At 43.1% G+C, this 19,069-nt stretch overlaps 2 protein-coding genes across 2 annotated transcripts in view; both read right to left on the bottom strand.

The window, feature by feature from the left end:
* Positions 1 to 19,069, bottom strand: part of MTRF1 (mitochondrial translation release factor 1) — a 103,098-nt gene that overhangs the window by 72,342 nt on the left and 11,687 nt on the right. The window lies entirely within an intron of this gene.
* Positions 5,798 to 17,540, bottom strand: LOC132539346 (uncharacterized). The gene is made up of 7 exons (XM_060193511.1): positions 17,413 to 17,540; positions 16,265 to 16,426; positions 15,259 to 15,408; positions 14,945 to 14,986; positions 14,129 to 14,213; positions 7,870 to 7,960; positions 5,798 to 6,144 (listed from the first exon to the last, which is right to left on the bottom strand). Exons 1-7 carry the CDS (start codon positions 17,538 to 17,540, stop codon positions 5,798 to 5,800), a joined length of 1,005 nt encoding a protein of 334 aa, XP_060049494.1.

Below are 19,069 nucleotides of genomic sequence, written 5' to 3' on the forward strand. Positions count from 1 at the left end.
ACATGACCACATACAAGGATCTGGGTTTGAGCCCCAACTCCCAACATGCTGGGGATAGTTTCTAGTGTGAGGAAACACACTGCAGGTGTCTATCATTCTCTCTTCTGTCTTTCCCCTCCAATTTCTCTCTATCAAATAAAACAGAAGAAAAAAACAAAAGGAAAATGATTTGACAGGACCAGTGAATTCATAGTGCCAGTAACCAGCTCCAATGAATTACAGAATAGCAGAGAGAGAGAGACGGAGAGGGAGAGACAGAAAGGCAGTAACACAGCACTGACACTTATTTCCATCATGTGATGAGGACTGAGCTTGAACCTGGATCTGGCACAGGAAAAGCAGGCGATTATCCAGTGTGAGGGCTCTTCTGCTGGGCCCATTAGTAACTTCTGCTAGGATCCTGTCTGAGAACACTCCTGCTCATTCATGCCCAATACCATTGAGATCTTTATTTCTCTGGCAGATTATTTGACAATTCTGACTCTAAATGTGCCCTCTTTAGATAACACTTGATTTACTTTTTTTAATTAAGGGAAGAGATATTGAGAGGAGGGGGGGTAGAGAGATAGACAGGAGCCTGTAGCTCTGCTTCACTGTTCATCAAGATTCCCAGTTTCAGGTGGGGGCAGGGGACTTGAACCTGGAGGCTTGTGCACTGTAATCTGTGCGCTCTAACAGATATGCCACCACCTGTGCTCTGACATTGTCCTTCTAAACTGTGCCTTTACAGAGGTCTGTGATGGCTGCTGTGATTAAATAACTGCAATGGATTGTGTGGAATTGCTCTGCTCACTATACTGACACATGAGGTCAGTCTAATAGACTTTAAATGTTTCTTTTTTAGTATTTACTTAACTGCTATGGCCTTTTGACCCACTAGTTCCAGAATATCTTTTCTTTTGAATCCTTTAAAAAGAGACGAGGTGGCTGGGTGGTAGTGCAGCAGGTTAAGCGCACATGGTGTGAAGCTCTAGGAATGGCCTAAGGGTCCCTGTTCCAGCCCCTGGCTCCGTAAGTGGAGAAGCAGGTCTGTAGGTGTCTGTATTTCTCTGCCCTCTCTCTCCTCCTCTCCTCTCTCAATTTCTCTGTCTTGTCTAACAACAATGAGAGCAATAACAAAAACAATTCTAATAACAATAAAGAATAAGGGCAACAAAAGGGGATAATAGCCTCCAGGAGCACTGGATTAATAGTGCAGGCACCGAGCCCCAGCAACAACCCTGGAGGTAGAGAGAGAGACACACAGGTTGAGAGATAGAGATCCAGGCTCACTGCACCCCTCCACTGCTCATGAAGTCTCCCCTCTGTGCTGTTTCAGCTGATCTGATGTGCATCAGTGGTGTGAACCCGGGGCTTCCTACACAATAAAATGAACTTTGCTGTGGGAGCTCTGTGCCAGTCCTAGAATGTCCTTCTCCTCTGTCAGGGCTACTCAGGAAACTCAGGCACCTTGCTCTATGCTCCCATCCTGCTGCTCCTCCCAGCCCACGGAGTCACCAAAGAGAAGACTCAGGGGACTGAAAACCCAGAAGGCAAGTACAAAGCCAGAGCCTACACATGGAGTAACTGTGCATAAAACAGTGGCTAGTACTTCATGCTTAGGATTGCTTCCCCTTGCCCTTCCCAAATTAGAGAAAGACAGTTTGCTGTAATGTGGATTTGAGTTTCAAAAATAAGGTTCATTTCCTTTTATTTCTTTTTCTAAAATGTTTTTTTAATGATTTTTAAAGAATATTTATTTATTTCTGTTTTGATTCCCTTGTTGTTTTTATTGTTGTTGTAGTCATTGTTGTTGATGTATTCATTGGTAGATAGGACAGAGAAATGGAGAGAGGAGGGGAAGACAAAGAGGGGGAGAGAAAGATAGATACCTGTAGACCTGCTTCACCACCTAAGAAGTGGCTCCCCTGCAGGTGGGAAGGATCATTTCTTAATACAAGAGAAAGAGGGAGAGAAGAGGAGGAAAGGAGGAACAGGGTGTCACTCTGGATGGGCACTGAGGATGCTGCACTAAGCAGCTCACAGTCGCCTGACAGTGCTCTGGACACTAGCTCGCAGTCTGGGAAATGGAGCAAATTTCTGAGGTATAGAGAGCACAGTCTCCTTCCAGTCTGATCTGTTTGAGAATTTAACTTGGACTGTAACTGCACATCACTAAGAGGACTGGGAACTCAGTCTGAGAAACACCAAGTGCTGTGGTCAGCATGTGAATACTGGAGCCTGGACACAAGCCTCTCACTATGGTAAGACGCTGAGGACATTCTGCCATGGAGCCGGAGTTCAAAAATACTTCTGTGTGGGCTCACAGGTGTGACCTCATTTGAAAGGAGTTTCAGAAATACAAGGGGCTCATTTGTAAGGAAATACACTAGCAGAATCCCATACTGAAAATAAAAAGGTGTGAGGAAAAGAGAGTCTAAACTGTATTTCTTTCAACATATTGAGAGAAAGAAATGATTAGTGAAATAAATGAATAAATAAATTAACAGATTTTTCCTTTTCCTGTTTTTTTTTTTTTTTTTTTTTTGCCTCCAGGGTTATTTATTGCTGGGGCTCAATAAAATTCCATTTTTCATGGTGTCCTATTTTTTCATTTTATTGGATAATACAGAAATTGAGAGGGGAGTGCGAGGGAGATAGACACACACTTACAGACCTGCTTCAACTCTTGTGAAGTGACCTGCCTGAACGTGGGGAATGGGGTTTGAACCTGGATCATTGTATGGACCCTTGTGCTGAGTACTATGTGTGCTTAACGGGTGCACAACCAGTCCCTTCAACATGTATATATATATTTAAAATTTTTATTATATTTATTTATTTATTTATGGGATAGAGACAGCCCAAAATTGAGGGGGAAGGGGGTGATAGGGAGGGAGACACCTGCAACACAGCTTCACCACTCATGAAGCTTCCCCCCTATAGGTCAGGACCAGGGGCTTGAACCTGTGTCCTTTAGCATTGTAACATGTGCTCTCAACCAGGTGCATCACCACCCAGCCTCTCCCTCAAAACATTTTTTTCAAGACAGCACTTCTTGACGAAAAAAAAAAAATAGAACAATTCACCTCCCTGGCTAGAAACACCATCAAGCATGGTTAGAGGCACAGGCCTGAGGTTTTTTTTTTTTTTTTTTTTTTTTTTTTTTTTTTTTTGGCTAAGAACATGCAGCTGAAAATGTGGAAAGGGGATGAAAAAGACACTGGGAACAGGTGAATTTGGGACAGGGGTATTGATGCCTTTACATTGTACAATGGCTGTTTTTTATTTTCATTATTTTAATAAAGCATTTTACCTAAAACAAATTATACTGTGATGACAAAACAAATAGAAAGACCCAGCAACTATATTGTTCCACAGATGTACAAATTAATAGCTCCTTCAATGTATTAAAGAAAATTTTTAGGAAGACAGGTCTGAGTTTGTGCCACAGTTTTGGGCTGGTCAGGATGGATGAAATGTGTGAAGACAATTAAGCTTAATACTAAGCAGCTGCTATTTTTTTTATTAAATTTTTTTATATTTATTTATTCCCTTTTGTTGCCCTTGTTGTTTTGTTGTTGTAGTTATTAATGTTGTTGTCGTTGTTGGATAGGACAGAGAGAAATGGAGAGAGGAGGGGAAGACAGAGAGGGGAGAGAAAGATAGACACCTGCAGACCTGCTTCACCACTTGTGAAGGCGACTCCCCTGCAGGTGGGGAGCCGGGGTTCGAACCGGGATCCTTATGCCGGTCCTTGTGCTTTGCGCCACCTGCGCTTAACCCGCTGCGTTACAGCCCGACTCCCACAGCTGCTATTAAGAGAGTTTTGATCTGCTTTTTTAAATCCAACCATCCCAACTTAGAATATCTTGACACTCACGCATCACTGTGTCTGGGGTCTCATTATCCTTAGAAGTCAGACACATCTCATGTTGTGCAAGAACCTTGAATTAAGAAAAAAAAACTGGGGTTACAACCCACCTTTCACAGGGTCTACTTGAAGAAAACTTGTCTTTAGCTTTCCTAAGATTCACAAAAAATGAATCAAGTAAAAATATAAATTCTCTTAGCTCCACAGACTTGACTATGGTTTGAGAGCAAACATTGTTGATTTCAGTAACTCTGACTGAGTGCGCATAAGAACAATATATGTTTAAAACACTAATGCCAACACTTGTATTTCTTCTTGCACAGTGACTATTTCCTTGTAAATGAGAAATATATATTCTAGCAAATTCATCTCTTTGTAAATCAAGTTTAAATACAGATCATAGTTTCAAATACTTTCTTGCAAGGAAATGTTTTTATCCACATAGTAGTTAAAGTGCTCCTTAATGTAGGGGGGAGGAGTAAACACCTTGAAAGTGTGAACAACTTTTAAGAGTAGAGAGCAACTCTCAAATGATCAAAAATTCATGTTAACTAGGCAAAAAGCAGAGGTAGGTAGCAATTACTAGGCAGAGGGTCCCTGGACAGGCAGGGAGTAGGGACGAGGACGTCTCCTTGGATGCAGAGAGGGCAGAGAGTTTAGGGGATCATCCCAGCCAGATGGGTGCTGGGTATGCTGTCCCTCTGTCTCTCTGTTCCTACCTCTATCTCTGTCTCCATATATTAAAAATCTGGAATTTCATTAAAAATATTTAAAAAGTGAAATATAGCTCTGAACATGACCTAAAGAAATGCTTTCCTGAAAAGACTGATCAAAGTATAATTCTGGGTCGATATGAGAAATATTCTCATTATTAGCAAGATACGACGAAGTCATTAATGGCAAATACCAGGGGCTGGGCGGTACACAGCGGGTAAATCACACATGGTTCAACGTATTAGGACGGGCATAAAGATCCCAGTTTGAGCCCCCAGCTCCTCATCTGGGAGTGGGGGTCGCTTCACAAGCAGTGAAGCAGGTCTGCAGGTTTCTTTCCCTGTCCCTCTCTGTCTTCCTGTCCTCTCACGGTATCTCACTGTCCTATCCAACAACAACAACAGTTATAACAACAATAACAATAACAACAAGGGCAACAAAATGTAAAAAACAGCCTCCAGAAGCAGTGGATTCAGAGTGTTGGCACGGAGCCCCAATGTTAACTTTGGAGGCAAAAGAAAAGACAAATACCCATAGGGTATACATGACCTTCAGAGACAAGTACATACTCAGTGCATATAGAAAGGGAAAAGAGAGAAATTGGGTGGCAGCACAGCGGGTTAAGCGCCCATGGAGCAAAGCACAAGGTTTGGGGTAATGATCCCAGTTCGAGCCCCTGGATTTCCACCTGTAGAGGAGTTGCTTCACAAGCAGTGAAGCAGGTCTGTAGGTGTCTACCTTTCTCTCCCCTCTCTGTCTTTCCCTCTGCTCTCCATATCTCTCTGTCCTATCCAACAACAATGATATCAGTAACAACAACAATAATAACTACAACAATAAAACAAGAGTAACAAAATGGAATAAATGAATAAATAAATTTTAAAAAAGAGAGTGAAAAAGGGAGCCAGGCAGTAGCGCACCACATTAAGCCACGTGGCACAAAGCACAAGCACCTGCTGAAGGATCCCAGTTCGAGCCTCCAGCTCCCTGTCTGTAGGGGAGTCCCTGCACAGGCGGTGAAGAAGATCTCCAGGTGTCCATCTTTCTCTCCCCGTCTGTCTTCCCCTCCTCTCTCTATTTCTATCTGTCCTGTCTAACAATGACAATATCAATACTAATAACTACAATAACAATAAAAAATCAAGGGCAACAAAAGGAAAACATCAAAAATTAATAAAAACCAAAGGGAAAAGAATGAAATGCCCAACAGCATATGGCTAGCAGGTGTCTCTAGGGGATACTGACACATATTATGGGGCCAGTCACTCCAGTGAAGATGTTGTAACTGGAACAACGCAGGACCGTGCTGCTGCTATCCTGTGGTCTACTGCAGGCTCCCCGGCCCCTATGGACCCGCACAGATGGGGGGCACTGAGCTGAGCTCAGGGCCAGCATCGATGGGCCCCGCAGTATCACCGGAGCCACGCGCATCTGCATGAACAGGGACTGCTGCCAGGTGGCTTCTTGCTGATACATGATGGAGAAGGAGTGCTCATCCAACAGGGTTCCCAGGGGCTGGGAGTTCCTGGTGATGCCCCGGAATCCCATCTTGGAGCCTCTCCCATCAGCAAGGACACCTGTAAATAAGACATTGAGCTTTGGGAGGAGCAGAGGAGGAGTTCCCTGGTTGCTTAGTAGAGTATTGGAGAACAGAGGACTGCTAAATACAAGGCCTGGGGCAGGTCCACTTCCTACTGAGGCTCAGTAGGACAGACAGGAAGGGACAGCAAACACCTATTTAATACAGCAGGGGATTCTCCTACATCACCATGGGAATGTTTGTTTATAGATGACTTGATACATGCATCCTGGTTTTCCTACCGGAGATCCATTAGAAGACTTCTAAAATGGAACCCAAATATAGTCCCTTGCAAAGGCTTTTAGCAAGAATGCTCTATTCCTTGATGGAATAGAGCCTTTGTGTAATCTTGCAGTAGTGACTCCAGGACACAGACAGACAGAAAAGGAGTCTCATCCCGAGAAGGACTGTCAGGCTCAGCTCTCCTGTTAATCACAGATAGATATGCCCTGGTGGAGACTCTGTATTTCTGTGACTGATCACAATACATGGTCTATTTTATTTTAGACAGGCAGATGGACATGATTAAAGAAGTTAACTTAATGCAACTTCATCTTTCTCCATCTGTTAAGGCCAAGATTCAAGTACAGTTTCCTCAGGTTTCAGTGAAGGAAGAATATTATTCACAACAACAACAACAACAACAACAACAACAAAAGGTGAACTAGATATTTATAAAGTAAGAGTCATCCTGCTAAAAGGTATATTATGCGATTTTCATTCTTGGTGCAAAATCCTTCTACTTAAGATAGAGACAGAAAAACAGAGGAGAAAAGAGACAGAAAAGTAGACAGGGAGGGGGAGAGAGAGAGAGAGATAGTACCAAAGCTTTTTTCAACATGGAGGGTCTGGGCTTGAGGTTTCGTCATACAAAAGCAATGCAGTGCACTAAGACAGTCTTTTGCCCTTCCTCTGATGCAAATCTCATCAAATCATATTTTTTCTGTAGTAGGAATATTAGAAGCATAACATGTAAGCATGGGAGAATAGGAAGCTGGATAATTAAAAAAAAAATTAAGCCCTGACCATCAACTTCCAGTCAGTATGTGGGAAGTAAGTTAGAGTGGGGTGAGGTCAGAGCCACATTCTAGCCTAGTCAAGGCCACTTCAGCCCAGGCTCTGCTCAGATTCCCTTTCACCCCCCAATACTCTCTCTGCATCAGAGTCCCCACTACAAGTATGGATTGACAGGCCTGGCAGTACATCTGCTCCCAGGGTGGCCAGGATACTGGACACATACTTGAGGTGGGGAAGGCCTCTTCCCAGGTCCTAAAGGTCCTGCTCTGAGAGAACAATGCACCTACAGAGAAGCTCATGGAGACAGACTCTGGGCATCCGGAATAGGAGCCACTGTCAACATAGACAGGTGAGGACCTCCAGCCTGTGGGCAACATGAGACCCAAGGAGTCATTTTATTTGGGAATCAGAGTCGGCACATAGCATTCAGTGCTCATGTTCAAGTTGATAATTTTGTAGGGCCTGCAAATTATCTCTTAAATATCCATGTCAACCCTGGCAGAAAAAGGGTTGCCCACCCTGACCTAGAGCAATTCACAAACTAAAATAACTTTCTAGAAATGACTGGGGGTGAGTACTGGGTCCCTGCCTGTAGCCTTCCCTGAACCCTCCCAACCCCCACAGTGCGAATGGTCCTCAGTGTCATGATCCTGCTTCAGAAAGGGAGACAGCCCAGAGGAGGCACTTTCAGAGGGTTGGTGCTCACCTCTCCCCTTCTGGCTCCTTCTCTGCTGCCTGGGATTAGGGACCAGCTGCCTTGAGGTCTCTGAAGTCATCTGCTCCAGGTGGAAGGTCTCCTTGAGGGTAGGAAAAGACCACGAAATGGTGAGTCCAGGTAAAGCACTTGAGGGGATTCTGAATGACCCTTTTACATTTACCATTTTTTTCTAGGTTACATTTACCTCAGTAAATCATAAGAGACAGTGACCTATGAAAACACTGAAACCACCATTTGTAAGGATGACGATTAATTGGAGGAAATTGTTGTTTATGCTGAGGATTTTTTTTTTGCCCCCAAGGTTATTGCTGGACTTGGTGCCTGCACTATGAATTCATTGTTCCTGGAGGCCATTTTGCCCATTGATGTAGTTGTTATAGTGGCTGTTTTTAAATAGGACAGAGAGAAATCCAGAGAGGAGGGGAATCCAGAGGGGGAGAGTAAGACAGACAGATACCTATAGACCTGCTTCACTGCCTGTGAAGGGAGTCCCCTGCAGGTGGGGAGCCTGCAGCTCAAACCTGGATCCTTAACCTGGTCCTTGTGCTTCATACCATGTTCGCTTAACCTGCTGTGCTACCGCTTGGCCCCCAGGAATGATGTTTTGCAAGACTGTAGTCATCTGATGGGTTCACATTTGTATCTCCCTAAACTATATGTAGAAACTCTCACTCTCAGCCATCCATATGGTATCTCACTTGAACACAGGGCTTTGGGCCTTTCCCCTGCTTTTGGAAAATTTATTTGATTCTTGTAGGAGTTTCCAGTTAGTAAACATCAGCCCCTTTATTTGAAAATATATATTATTCAATAGAGGGAAATTGAGAGGGGAGGGGAGATAGAGAAGGAGAGAGCCACAGACATTAGCAGCCCTGCTTCACCACTCCTAAAGCTTGAACAGGGGCTTGAACCTGTGTCCTTGTGCACTGTAATGGGTGTGCTTAACCAGGTACACCGCCACCTGGCCCTCAAACTCACTTCCTTACAAGAAGTTATGATGATTGATATCAAGAAGAGCCAGATCAACATTATGGAATTTAATAAACAACATTATTTCTATATTTAGGCTGTAGAGTCACTAAGAATTCCTTTTGCTTTCTATGCATTTACAGTTTCACATAAAAATAAATGTCTGTACTTTCCCTAGTAAACCCACTGTAGAGAATGGAGGTGGTATACCCAGTAGAGTGCAAATGTTAGCAAGAGCAAGGACCTGGGTTCAGCTCCCTGCTCTGGGGAAGCTTCAAGGGCTATAAAGTAGTGCTACAGATGTCTGGCTCTCTTCCTCTTCACTTTTCTTACCTTTCAATTTTTCTCTATTTTTATAAAAATAAAACAATTAAAACAGTCTGAGAAAAGTGATCCACATTTTGATTATATACTTTCTCTCACATGTAAATTCTCAATACTGTATTTTCTACATCCCATTCTGTGTGGTAATCTGATTACCCTCTTAAAAGTAAACACTTGAGACTTCAGGAGGTGGGGCTACAAGCAGCAGCAGATGTGCCCCTCTCCCTCTCCCTCCCCCTCCCCCTGTTGTTCTCCCTCTCCCTCTCCTCTCCTGGATCTAGGAATACTGAAGGAGACCACCTGGGACCATAACAGGACAGGACTAGAATGACTTCAGGAACCCACCAGATCATCAATGAGTGCAAACAGGTGTGGGCTGGTGGACAAAAAGGAGCCTAGGGAGAGATTGGGTGGCTGGTAAGAGTCAGGCAGTTTATCAGTTGAGACACCAACTTCAGTCTGTTTCACCAACAAGGGGACCACTGAGGGGAGGAGAGAACTCCCCTGGGACTCACCAAGTGCAACTCTGAGTCTCCATTGCTACTGCCCTCAGAGTCTGGAGCAGCAGCATGGAGGCCATGTGCTGACACCAGGGGTCAGAGAACTAAGCAAGAAACTCAGGAGAAGATCTATATCTCGGTGGCATAGCAGTGGGGCATCAGCAAATTCCAGCGACTGAACTCATCCCAAGCATCTCCTCAGAGGACAGAGGAATTAAAATAACACTTAACAATCAACAAAGATTACTAAGAGTCCCAAAATGTGGGAGCTCAACAGTACACACCTTAACAACTACTGGGTCAAAGAGGAAATAAAAGAAGAAATCAAAATGTCTCAGGAGTTCAGTGAAAATGAAGACACAAGCTATGAAAATATTTGGGACACAGCTAAGGCAGTACTGAGGGGGAAGTTCATAGCCATAGAAGCACACATTAGGAAACAAGAAAAAGCACAAATAAGCAGCCTGACTGCACACCCTAAAGACCTAGTAGAAGAAAAAAAGAACCCTAAGGCAACTAGAAGGACAGAAATCACTAAAGTTAGGGCAGAAATCAGTAACATTGAAAATAAGAAAACCATACAAAAGATCAATTAAAGTAAATGTTGGTTTTTCCAAAGAGTGAACAAAATCGACAATCTTTAGCCAGACTCACAAAACAAAAAAGGGAGAAGACCCAAATAAATTGGATAGTCAATGAAACAGGAGATATCACAACAGACACTGCAGAAATTCAACATATCATGTGAGGCTTCTGTGAACAACTGCCGGATAGCCTGAGGGTACTTCTTCCCGAGCTAGTGCTCTCTGGGTTGGAGAGAACTCAACTGGAGCTGATCTAGGCTGCTGTGTGGGAGAGGGATCAGGAACTCCTGCTGCACCAACTTCCGCAGGAGATACACTCTGGAACTCTCGGAGCCGGAAAGTAATTTCCAAGTGTCTTTAATCAGAAGAGCAGCTGTTTTTATACTCTCCAAGTAGGGTGGAAACAGGATGTGATATAGAGAGGGTGGAGAGAAAAGTGACTGGTGAAAATCAGAGTGTGACAAAGAAGGGATCAGTGTGTGACAAGGAGGGGGTGGAGCAGGAGAGAATCCTATCATAGAACCACCAATGCCCTGGAGTGCTTTATGTAAAAGTGATTTATGTAAATAGACCAAAGCTTTGGATCAGTAAAATCCCTATATAGGCATATGGTTAAGCAGAAGCCAGGGGGAGATGGCAACTACCCAACAAACAACTATATGCCACCAAGCTAGAGAACCTGGAAGAAATGGATGATTTCCTAGATACCTACCAACTTCCAAAACTAAGTAAAGAGGAAGTGGATAACATGAACAGGCCCATCACAGCTAATGAAATTGAAACAGTTATCAAAAATCTTCCCAAAAATAAAAGTCCTGGACCAGATGATTTTACAAATGAATTCTACAAAACTTTCAAAGATGAACTTATAGCTCTACCTTTAAATGTCTTCCAGAAGATTGAAGACACTGGAATACTCCCTTCCAGCTTCTATGAAGCAAACATCACTTTGATCCCAAAAGCAGACAGGGACACAACCAAAAAATAAAATTACAGACCAATATCTCTGATGAACATAGATGCTAAAGTATTGAACAAAATTCTAGCCAACTGGCTACAGCAGTAGATTAAAAAGATTGTTCATCATGACCAAGTGGGGTTTATCCCAGGCATGCAAGGTTGGGTTAATATACGTAAATCAGTCGGTGGGATCCACCACATCAATAAAAGCAAGACCAAAAACCACATGATCATATCAATAGATGCAGAGAAAGCCTTTGACAAAATGCAACATCCCTTTATGATCAAAACACTACAAAAAATGGGAATAGATGGAAAATTCCTGAAGATAGTGGAGTCTCTATAGAGTAAACCTACAGCCAACATCATACTCAATGGTGAAAAACTGGAAGCATTTCCCCTCAGATCAGGTACTAGACAGGGCTGCCCACTATCACCATTACGATACAAGATAGTGTTGGAAGTTCCTGCCACAGCAATCAGGCAGAAGAGCAAGGAATTAAAGGCATACAGCTTGGAAGAAAAGAAATCAAACTCGGTGTTCTCTGATCACATCTTCTGGAAACGGTTCCAGATGCCACCAGGATGCTGGCCAGACTTCCCTGGATTGAAGACCCCACCAATGTGTCCTGGAGCTCAGCTTCTCCAGAGACACACCTTACTAGGGAAAGAGAGAGACAGACTGGGAGTATGAACCGACCAGACAACGTCCATGTTCAGCAGGGAAGCAATTACAGTAGCCAGACCTTCTACCTTCTGCAAACCCCAATGACCCTGGGTCCATGCTCCCAGAGGGCTAGAGAATGGGAAAGCTATCATGGGAGGGGTTGGGTTATGGGGATTGGGTGGTGGGAATTGTGTAGAGTTGTACCCCTCCTACCTTATGTTTTAGTTCATTAATCCTTTCTTAAATAAAAAATAAAAAAAAAGAAAAGAAGAAAAGAAGTCAAACTCTCCCTAATTGCAGATGACATGATAATCTACATAGAAAACCTAATGAATCCATCAACTATGTTTTGGATATCATCAGGCAATACAGTAAGGTGTCAGGCTACAAAATTAACACTCAAAAGTCAGTGGCATTCCTCTATGCAAACACTAACTTAGAAGAAGTTGAAATTCAGAAATCAACTCCTTTTACTATAGCAACAAAAACTGTAAAATATCTAAGAATAAACCTAACCAAAGAAGTGAAAGACTTGTATACTGAAAATTGTAAGTCACTACTCAAGGAAATTGCAAAAGACACAAAGAAGTGGAAAGATATTCCATGTTCATGGGTTGGAAGAATTAACACCATTAAAATGAATATACTACCCAGAGCCATATACAAACTTAATGCTATTCCTATCAATATCACAAAGACATTTTTTAGGAGAAAAGAACAAATGCTACAAATGTAGCATCTGGAACCAGAAAAGAACTAGAATTGCCAAAACAATCTTGAGAAGAACAGAACCGGAGGCATCACATTCCCAGATCTCAAATTGTATTATAGGGCCCTTGTCATCAAAACTGCTAGGTACTGGAACATGAATAGACACACTAACCAGTGGAATAGAACTGAGAGCCCAGAAGTAATCCCCCTCGCCTATGGACAATTAATCTTTGACAAAGGTGCCAGACTATTAAATGGGGAAAGCAAAGACTATTCAACAAATGGTGTTGGAAACAATGAGTTGAAACATGCAAAAGAATGAAACTGAATCACTATATTTCACCAAATACAAAAGTAAATTGCAGGTGGATGAAGGACTTGGATGTTAGACCAGAAACTAAAAGATACTTAGAGGAAAATATTGGCAGAACTCATTTCCGCATAAATTTTAAAGACATCTTCAATGAAACGAATCCAATTAAAAAGAAGACTAAAGCAAGTATAAACCTATGAGACTACATCAAATTAAAAAGCTTCTGCACAGCTAAAGAAACTACTACCCAAACCAAGAGACACCTGACAGAATGGGAGAAGATCTTTACATGCCATACCTCAACAAGAGGCTAATAACCAAAATATATAAAGAACTTGCAAATCTAAACAGCAAGAAAACAAATAACCCCTTCCAAAAATGAGGGGACGACATGGACAGAATATTCACCACAGAAGAGATCCAAAAGGCCTAGAAACAGGAAAAAAATGCTCCAAGTCTCTGATTGTCAGAGAAATGCAAGTAAAGACAACAATGAGATACCACTTCACTCCTCTAAGAATGTCATAGGTCAGAAAAGGCAATAGCAGCAAATGCTGGAGAAGCCGTGGGGTCAAAGGAACCCTCCTACACTGCTGGTGGGAATGTCAACTGGTCCAGCTTCTATGGAAAACAGTCTGGAGAACTCTCAGAAGGCTAGAAATGGACCTACCCTATGATCCTTCAATTCTTCTCATGGGGATATATCCTAAGGAACCCAACACACCCATCCAAAATGATCTGTGTATACATAAGTTCTTGGCAGCACAATTTGTAATAGCCAAAATCAATAACAGATGAGTGGCTGAGAAAGTAGTGGTATATATATGAATATAACTCCGTTATAAAAATGGTGACTTTACCATTTTCAGCCGATCTTGCACGATCTTGGATGGACCTTGAAAAATTCATGTTAAGTGAAATAAGTCAGAAACAGAAGGATGAATATGGGATGATCTCACTGTCAGGCAGGAGTTGAAAACAAGATCAGAAAGGAAAACACAGGTAGCACCTGAACTGGGATTGGCATATTGCACCAAAATAAAAGACTCTGGGGTGGGTGGGTGGAGAGAATCTAAGAAAGATGACAGAGGACCTAGTAGGGGTTGTATTGTTATATGGAACACTGGAAAATGTTAATGCATGTACAAACGATTGTATTTACTATTGAATGTAGAACATTAATTCCCCAATAAAGAAATTAAAAAAAAAAAACACTTACGCATGCCCCATCCTCCCTCTGTACAGGAAGGGTGTCCTGGGGAGTCATTCCAGGCTGGTCCCTGTCGTTAGCAAGAACCATGCAGCTAATCAAATCCAACAGGGACCCAAAAGAGAGGAGAAAGGATGAGCTGTTAGTCTGTTTTTCCCCCAAGTCAGTATTTGTTGCTACTATGTTTAATATCCTGTGCTACTTTTCAAAACAAATGAACATTCTTATGAAGTCAAGTCTAAATCTGGGGAAAGTAAGGAGTTTTATTTCAGGCAAGTGAGAGGAGCCCTGGAAAGTATGACATGGTCTGTGAGACTGGAGCTCTGGATCTGCAACTTCTCACAGATGAGAACCCATGGCCTAGGGCTCTGTGGAGGGAGGGAAGGAAACTTGTTTTGAGAATCATGCAAAGGGGAAACCTGGGCCTATTGATTCACCCAACAACAGTGTGTATGGGGGGGGTGTGCAGGATTAAGGGTGATGGTTTATGGTCTAGTTCTCACTTGGGTAAAATTTCCCATCTCACCATGATAAGTGTCTACAGTTTATGGAATTTCAATTCACCTTTTGAAAATAGATGTTGTCTCCAATCACAAGTTAAAAGGAAGAGAAAATAAAGAGTGCTGACCACAAGTCCCTCAGAAATCAATAATGGAGTATGATACATATGTGAAGGAGGGACCAACACCTGCCTGAGTGGCAGGTGGCTCTAAACCAGAACTCACCACCATGGGGCAGGGCAGGAGAGAGGGCCACACTGCTGTGCTGAGATCTGCATTATTTCATTACACATGAAAGATAGAAAATATGTACTGGCAAACATACCTCTCCAGACAGGAATGCCACTCCTGCTTTTGCTGAACAGACCTGCAGTGCAAGAAATTGGGAAGAAATAAGTTCAACTCCACAGAACACTGATATCCATATTTCCTGTCTCTGTCTGCTGGGCCTCCCGTGCATGATTACACTGTCCCAGTTGACCCATGATTTCTTTTGTTTTTCCCTTTTAACGTTCAGAAGAGAACGAGAGAGAAAAACAAAGACTTCATGCTTGAGCAATTGGCTTTACAAACAACAAGATGAAAATGTTTTAGATGTAAAAGTCATGACCACATGGAAAACCAAGATGGAGGTCTTACGAGAAAGTGACCACGAAGCTGTTCCTGGCCCAGCCTAGAACCAGTGACCTCCAGTCTCTGCTGGTGGCTCTCCTGGACCTCTCCAAGTAGGCAGACACCCACAGGCTACGCAGGGGCACCGAGTGCTTGATGGTGAAGTTGCTTTCAAACCTGGAGGGACAGCAAGAAGACCTCTGTCACTCTGCCCTGTACTCTCAGCCGAGCCCATGAAGACCTGCTCCTGCAGCTGTCCTCATCTGGCAGCTCAGCAAGGGTGGGGAGAGGGGCCTGAGCACTGTGTGTGCTGACTGACCCTGGAGACAACTCACCAAAGGCAGGAAGCAGCTAGCCCTCAGAGCTGAGGCTCCAGTGTGGCCGCACTCTGTACTTCAGTGTTTACAAATGCCACTCAGCAAACAATGAGTGTCCTTTCCTGTTGCTGAAATTCTGATACTTATATTTTGTTACATTTAATTGTATATACTATATAATTAAACCTCACACATTAATAGAAATCATGCACTTTTTAGTTCAGACCTTCTAGTTTATTTCAGGCCTTCATACAAAAGAACACAATTGGAAAAAAATTCAATTCCTTTTCATAAAGGAATTTAAAAAATATTTCCATTTATTTTTTTCAAGAATTTATTTAGGATGAGAGGAATAGATCACCAGGTAGCCTAATTTAAAAATCCATTTGGTGACTGATGAGAGAGACAGAGATAGAATGACACATGACACAAGCATATGCAGTGCCACAGAACAGACCTGAGATTTGTACTGCTGAGTTGTTTCTACCCAGTGCCAGAAACTTCTCCAGTCACAGTGTCACTCTCCTTCTCGCCCCCCCATGTATGTACTTTTTTTTTTTTTGCACTGCTGGGGCCTTGCACATGCATAACGTAACCACTATAGCCAACTAGCCCAGGAGGTGGCACCAGGAGGCAGCATTCAGTGCTGCTTTGGCCCACATGGCCTGCACTGTCCCCACCCCCAGGTCATATATGGAGATGGAGCATCTACATACTTTGAGCTAGAGATGAGCAAGACGTTGGCGTATAGGTGCAGCTGTCGCGCCTGCCTCCTGCGGCCCCTTTTGACCGTGGCTGTGGTGGCCAGCAGCAGCCTGCCACAGGGTCCCTCCCAAGCATCCTCTCCTTCAGAAGCAGCTGTGTCCTCAGAAGATCCTCTGGAACACATCAACCACAGCCACTCAGGGCTCAAATAGACAGCAGGTTTGCATGCTTAACATCCTCAGTGACAAGACAAGCTAGTCATTTATTTTAATCCCCCAAAGAGAAACCCAGACTTCCAGTCAGGAGTCCCTGGGTTATAGAAAGCCCGTGTGAGAGATGAGGTTGCTTGGGGACTGATGGAGATGGGAGCAGTTTGAAGTGAGGACATTGGGCCTCGCCATCTTAGACGTGAGGGAGAGAGGAAGCAGCTAGGCCGCTCAGAGCTGCTAGGAAGAAAAAAAGCAAATAGACAAAGGGAGAGAGAAATAAAAAAATGTCCAACACAACAAGCAGGTTCTCTGGGAACTATAAGAGGCTACATTAAATGGCATGTAGAGCTGTGGAGAGGTGAGGGCAATGTGGCTGCAGGAGAGTCTAAAAATTTAGGTAACAGGAATCTGGAAAACTGACTCCAATCTTGTCTAAAGTGATTAATACATTTTGGGAAAAAATTATCAGAATCAGCAAATAATACTAAAAAGATCCAAATATCTCTAACTGCAAGGAAGTGGCTAGATAATACTGAACTATGGGTGGACTTCACTAGGACTGTCCAGTCTTAACAGCTATGATAATTCAATAGAACATGAAAGTTCTGGACAAACATGGCAGATTATTTTACTCATTTCATTATTTATACAGAAAACCCTCCCATGGACCCTGAGAAGTGTCTGCCTAAGAAGGTCTAACCTGCTTTCTCATATTCCACAGGACTGAGTGCCAGGAACAGGACTCTCTCTTCATGAAACCAGAGCTGAAGACCAACAGAGTCCTTTCCCATGTTTCAGAGGGAATGAAGCAGACCACTTCCCATCACTGCCCTGCTCCCCTGACAACCATACCCAGCACAGGGAGAGCCTACCTCAAGCAGGTGAGCCAGCCAAGGCACCCTGAAAGCCTGGAGGGCTTTCGGGTGGAAGCAGACATCCTTCACTCTTACTCCTTGACTTTGAAGAGAAAGTAAGAGTACAATACCCCGAGTACTGCCAACTTCGTCCGCAAGTCTGAAAATTCTGCAGTAGCCTTGGCCACTGGAGCTGTGATGTCACATTCTAAGGCTCTTGACATCACTGACACACTGCTGAACTGCCTCCTGGGGCCAGCAGTGCCCCCAGCTGTTGATCTTTAAAGACTAGTATTTCAGTTACGAGATGAAGGCAGCCTCACATGCAGGTGTAAGAAAGGACTTTTAGCTCTACTGACCCAGTGGTAGTACTTGCCTAGATTATAGTATCATGGTCAGGATGTTCACAAGGACAGAGTCAGACAAATATATTCATCTGCTCATGTTCCCTTTAAATTCATCTAGGCTTTTTTCCCACCTCTATCACTACTTTCAAATTTCAAAAATGTTTTACTGAATTCCTCCTTCATCTCTTTTCTTTCTTTTTTCCCCCCTCATTTAGGAGTACAGTTTCTCACTGCTCCCATTACCAAAGGTCTGCATCCCCACCTCACCCCCCTGGTAACCATTATAGTTCTCCCACATTCTTAGATAAAGCTGCACATCTTTTTTTTTTCACATTTGTGTGTTTAATTCTCTACATTTTGAATGTGAGTGAAACCATTCTGTCGCTGTCCCTTACCTCCTTACTGTCCCATAACTTTATGTCCCATAACTTTTTTATCCAGTCATCTGTCGAAGGGCATTTGGGCTGTTTCCAAATGGGGGCTATGTAGTAGCTAAACTGGAGAAATGTGGGCTGTGTTTTTCCTAGTTGTTCAGGAAGCTTGAGGAACGCCTGTCTTTTATTTACCACTAGACACACAACCACCTCAACATTCTGCCTCTGCCAGGTATCATTAATAGTTCTGGATGAGACCTAGGTTTGCAGGACTGTATGTTTCAGACATGTCCATGCAGCTTCCAAGGAATGTTTTCAGCCCTGTCCAGGTCCTGGACCCCAAGGTGCTAATGACTGTCCACCACAAGTGGCTACTAATGATTTCTTATCTGCATCTACATATTGGCCTACATATTTAAGTTATTTTCCTGAGGAAATGAAATAGTGTCCTATAGTGAGAACTAAAAAAAAAAAGAAAAAGAAAAAAGGCCCAATTCTTATGCGACCAACTTTTGAATGGGGAACAGAAATTCAACAGAAGAGACCACCAATCACAGTGTGATTCTAGACTCCTGGAAATATTACCCAGAAAAAAAACAAAGAGGGAAGTGAGGGAGTAAAGGTGGAACGTGAAACCTGACTGACACTGTGGAGAGGACAAACAAGGAAGCCTCCTTGGAAGAGCTCATTTGAAAGGAGACTTATTATTATTTTTTTTTAGAGCACTGCTCAGCTCTGGCTTATGGTGGTGGCAGAATTTGAACCTAGGACTCTGGCGCCTCTGACATGAATGTCATTTGCATAAGCATTATGGTCTCTCCCTGGCTCTTGATTTATGTTAATCATTGCAGGGAATAATCCTGGCCCTGTCATCTGCACAGTGCCACTGAGTGGCCCCAATGCCCAACTGTATAATATTAAAATAATTTTTCAGAGAGAGAGAGAAAGAGAGAGCAATGGAGAAAGAGAGACCTAGTCATCATAGCATCTGCAACATCCATGAAGGCACTGAGGCCATGTATGGTGCTGATG

The sequence above is a fragment of the Erinaceus europaeus genome, chromosome 7, assembly GCF_950295315.1.
Source record: "Erinaceus europaeus chromosome 7, mEriEur2.1, whole genome shotgun sequence".
NCBI lineage: Eukaryota > Metazoa > Chordata > Mammalia > Eulipotyphla > Erinaceidae > Erinaceus > Erinaceus europaeus.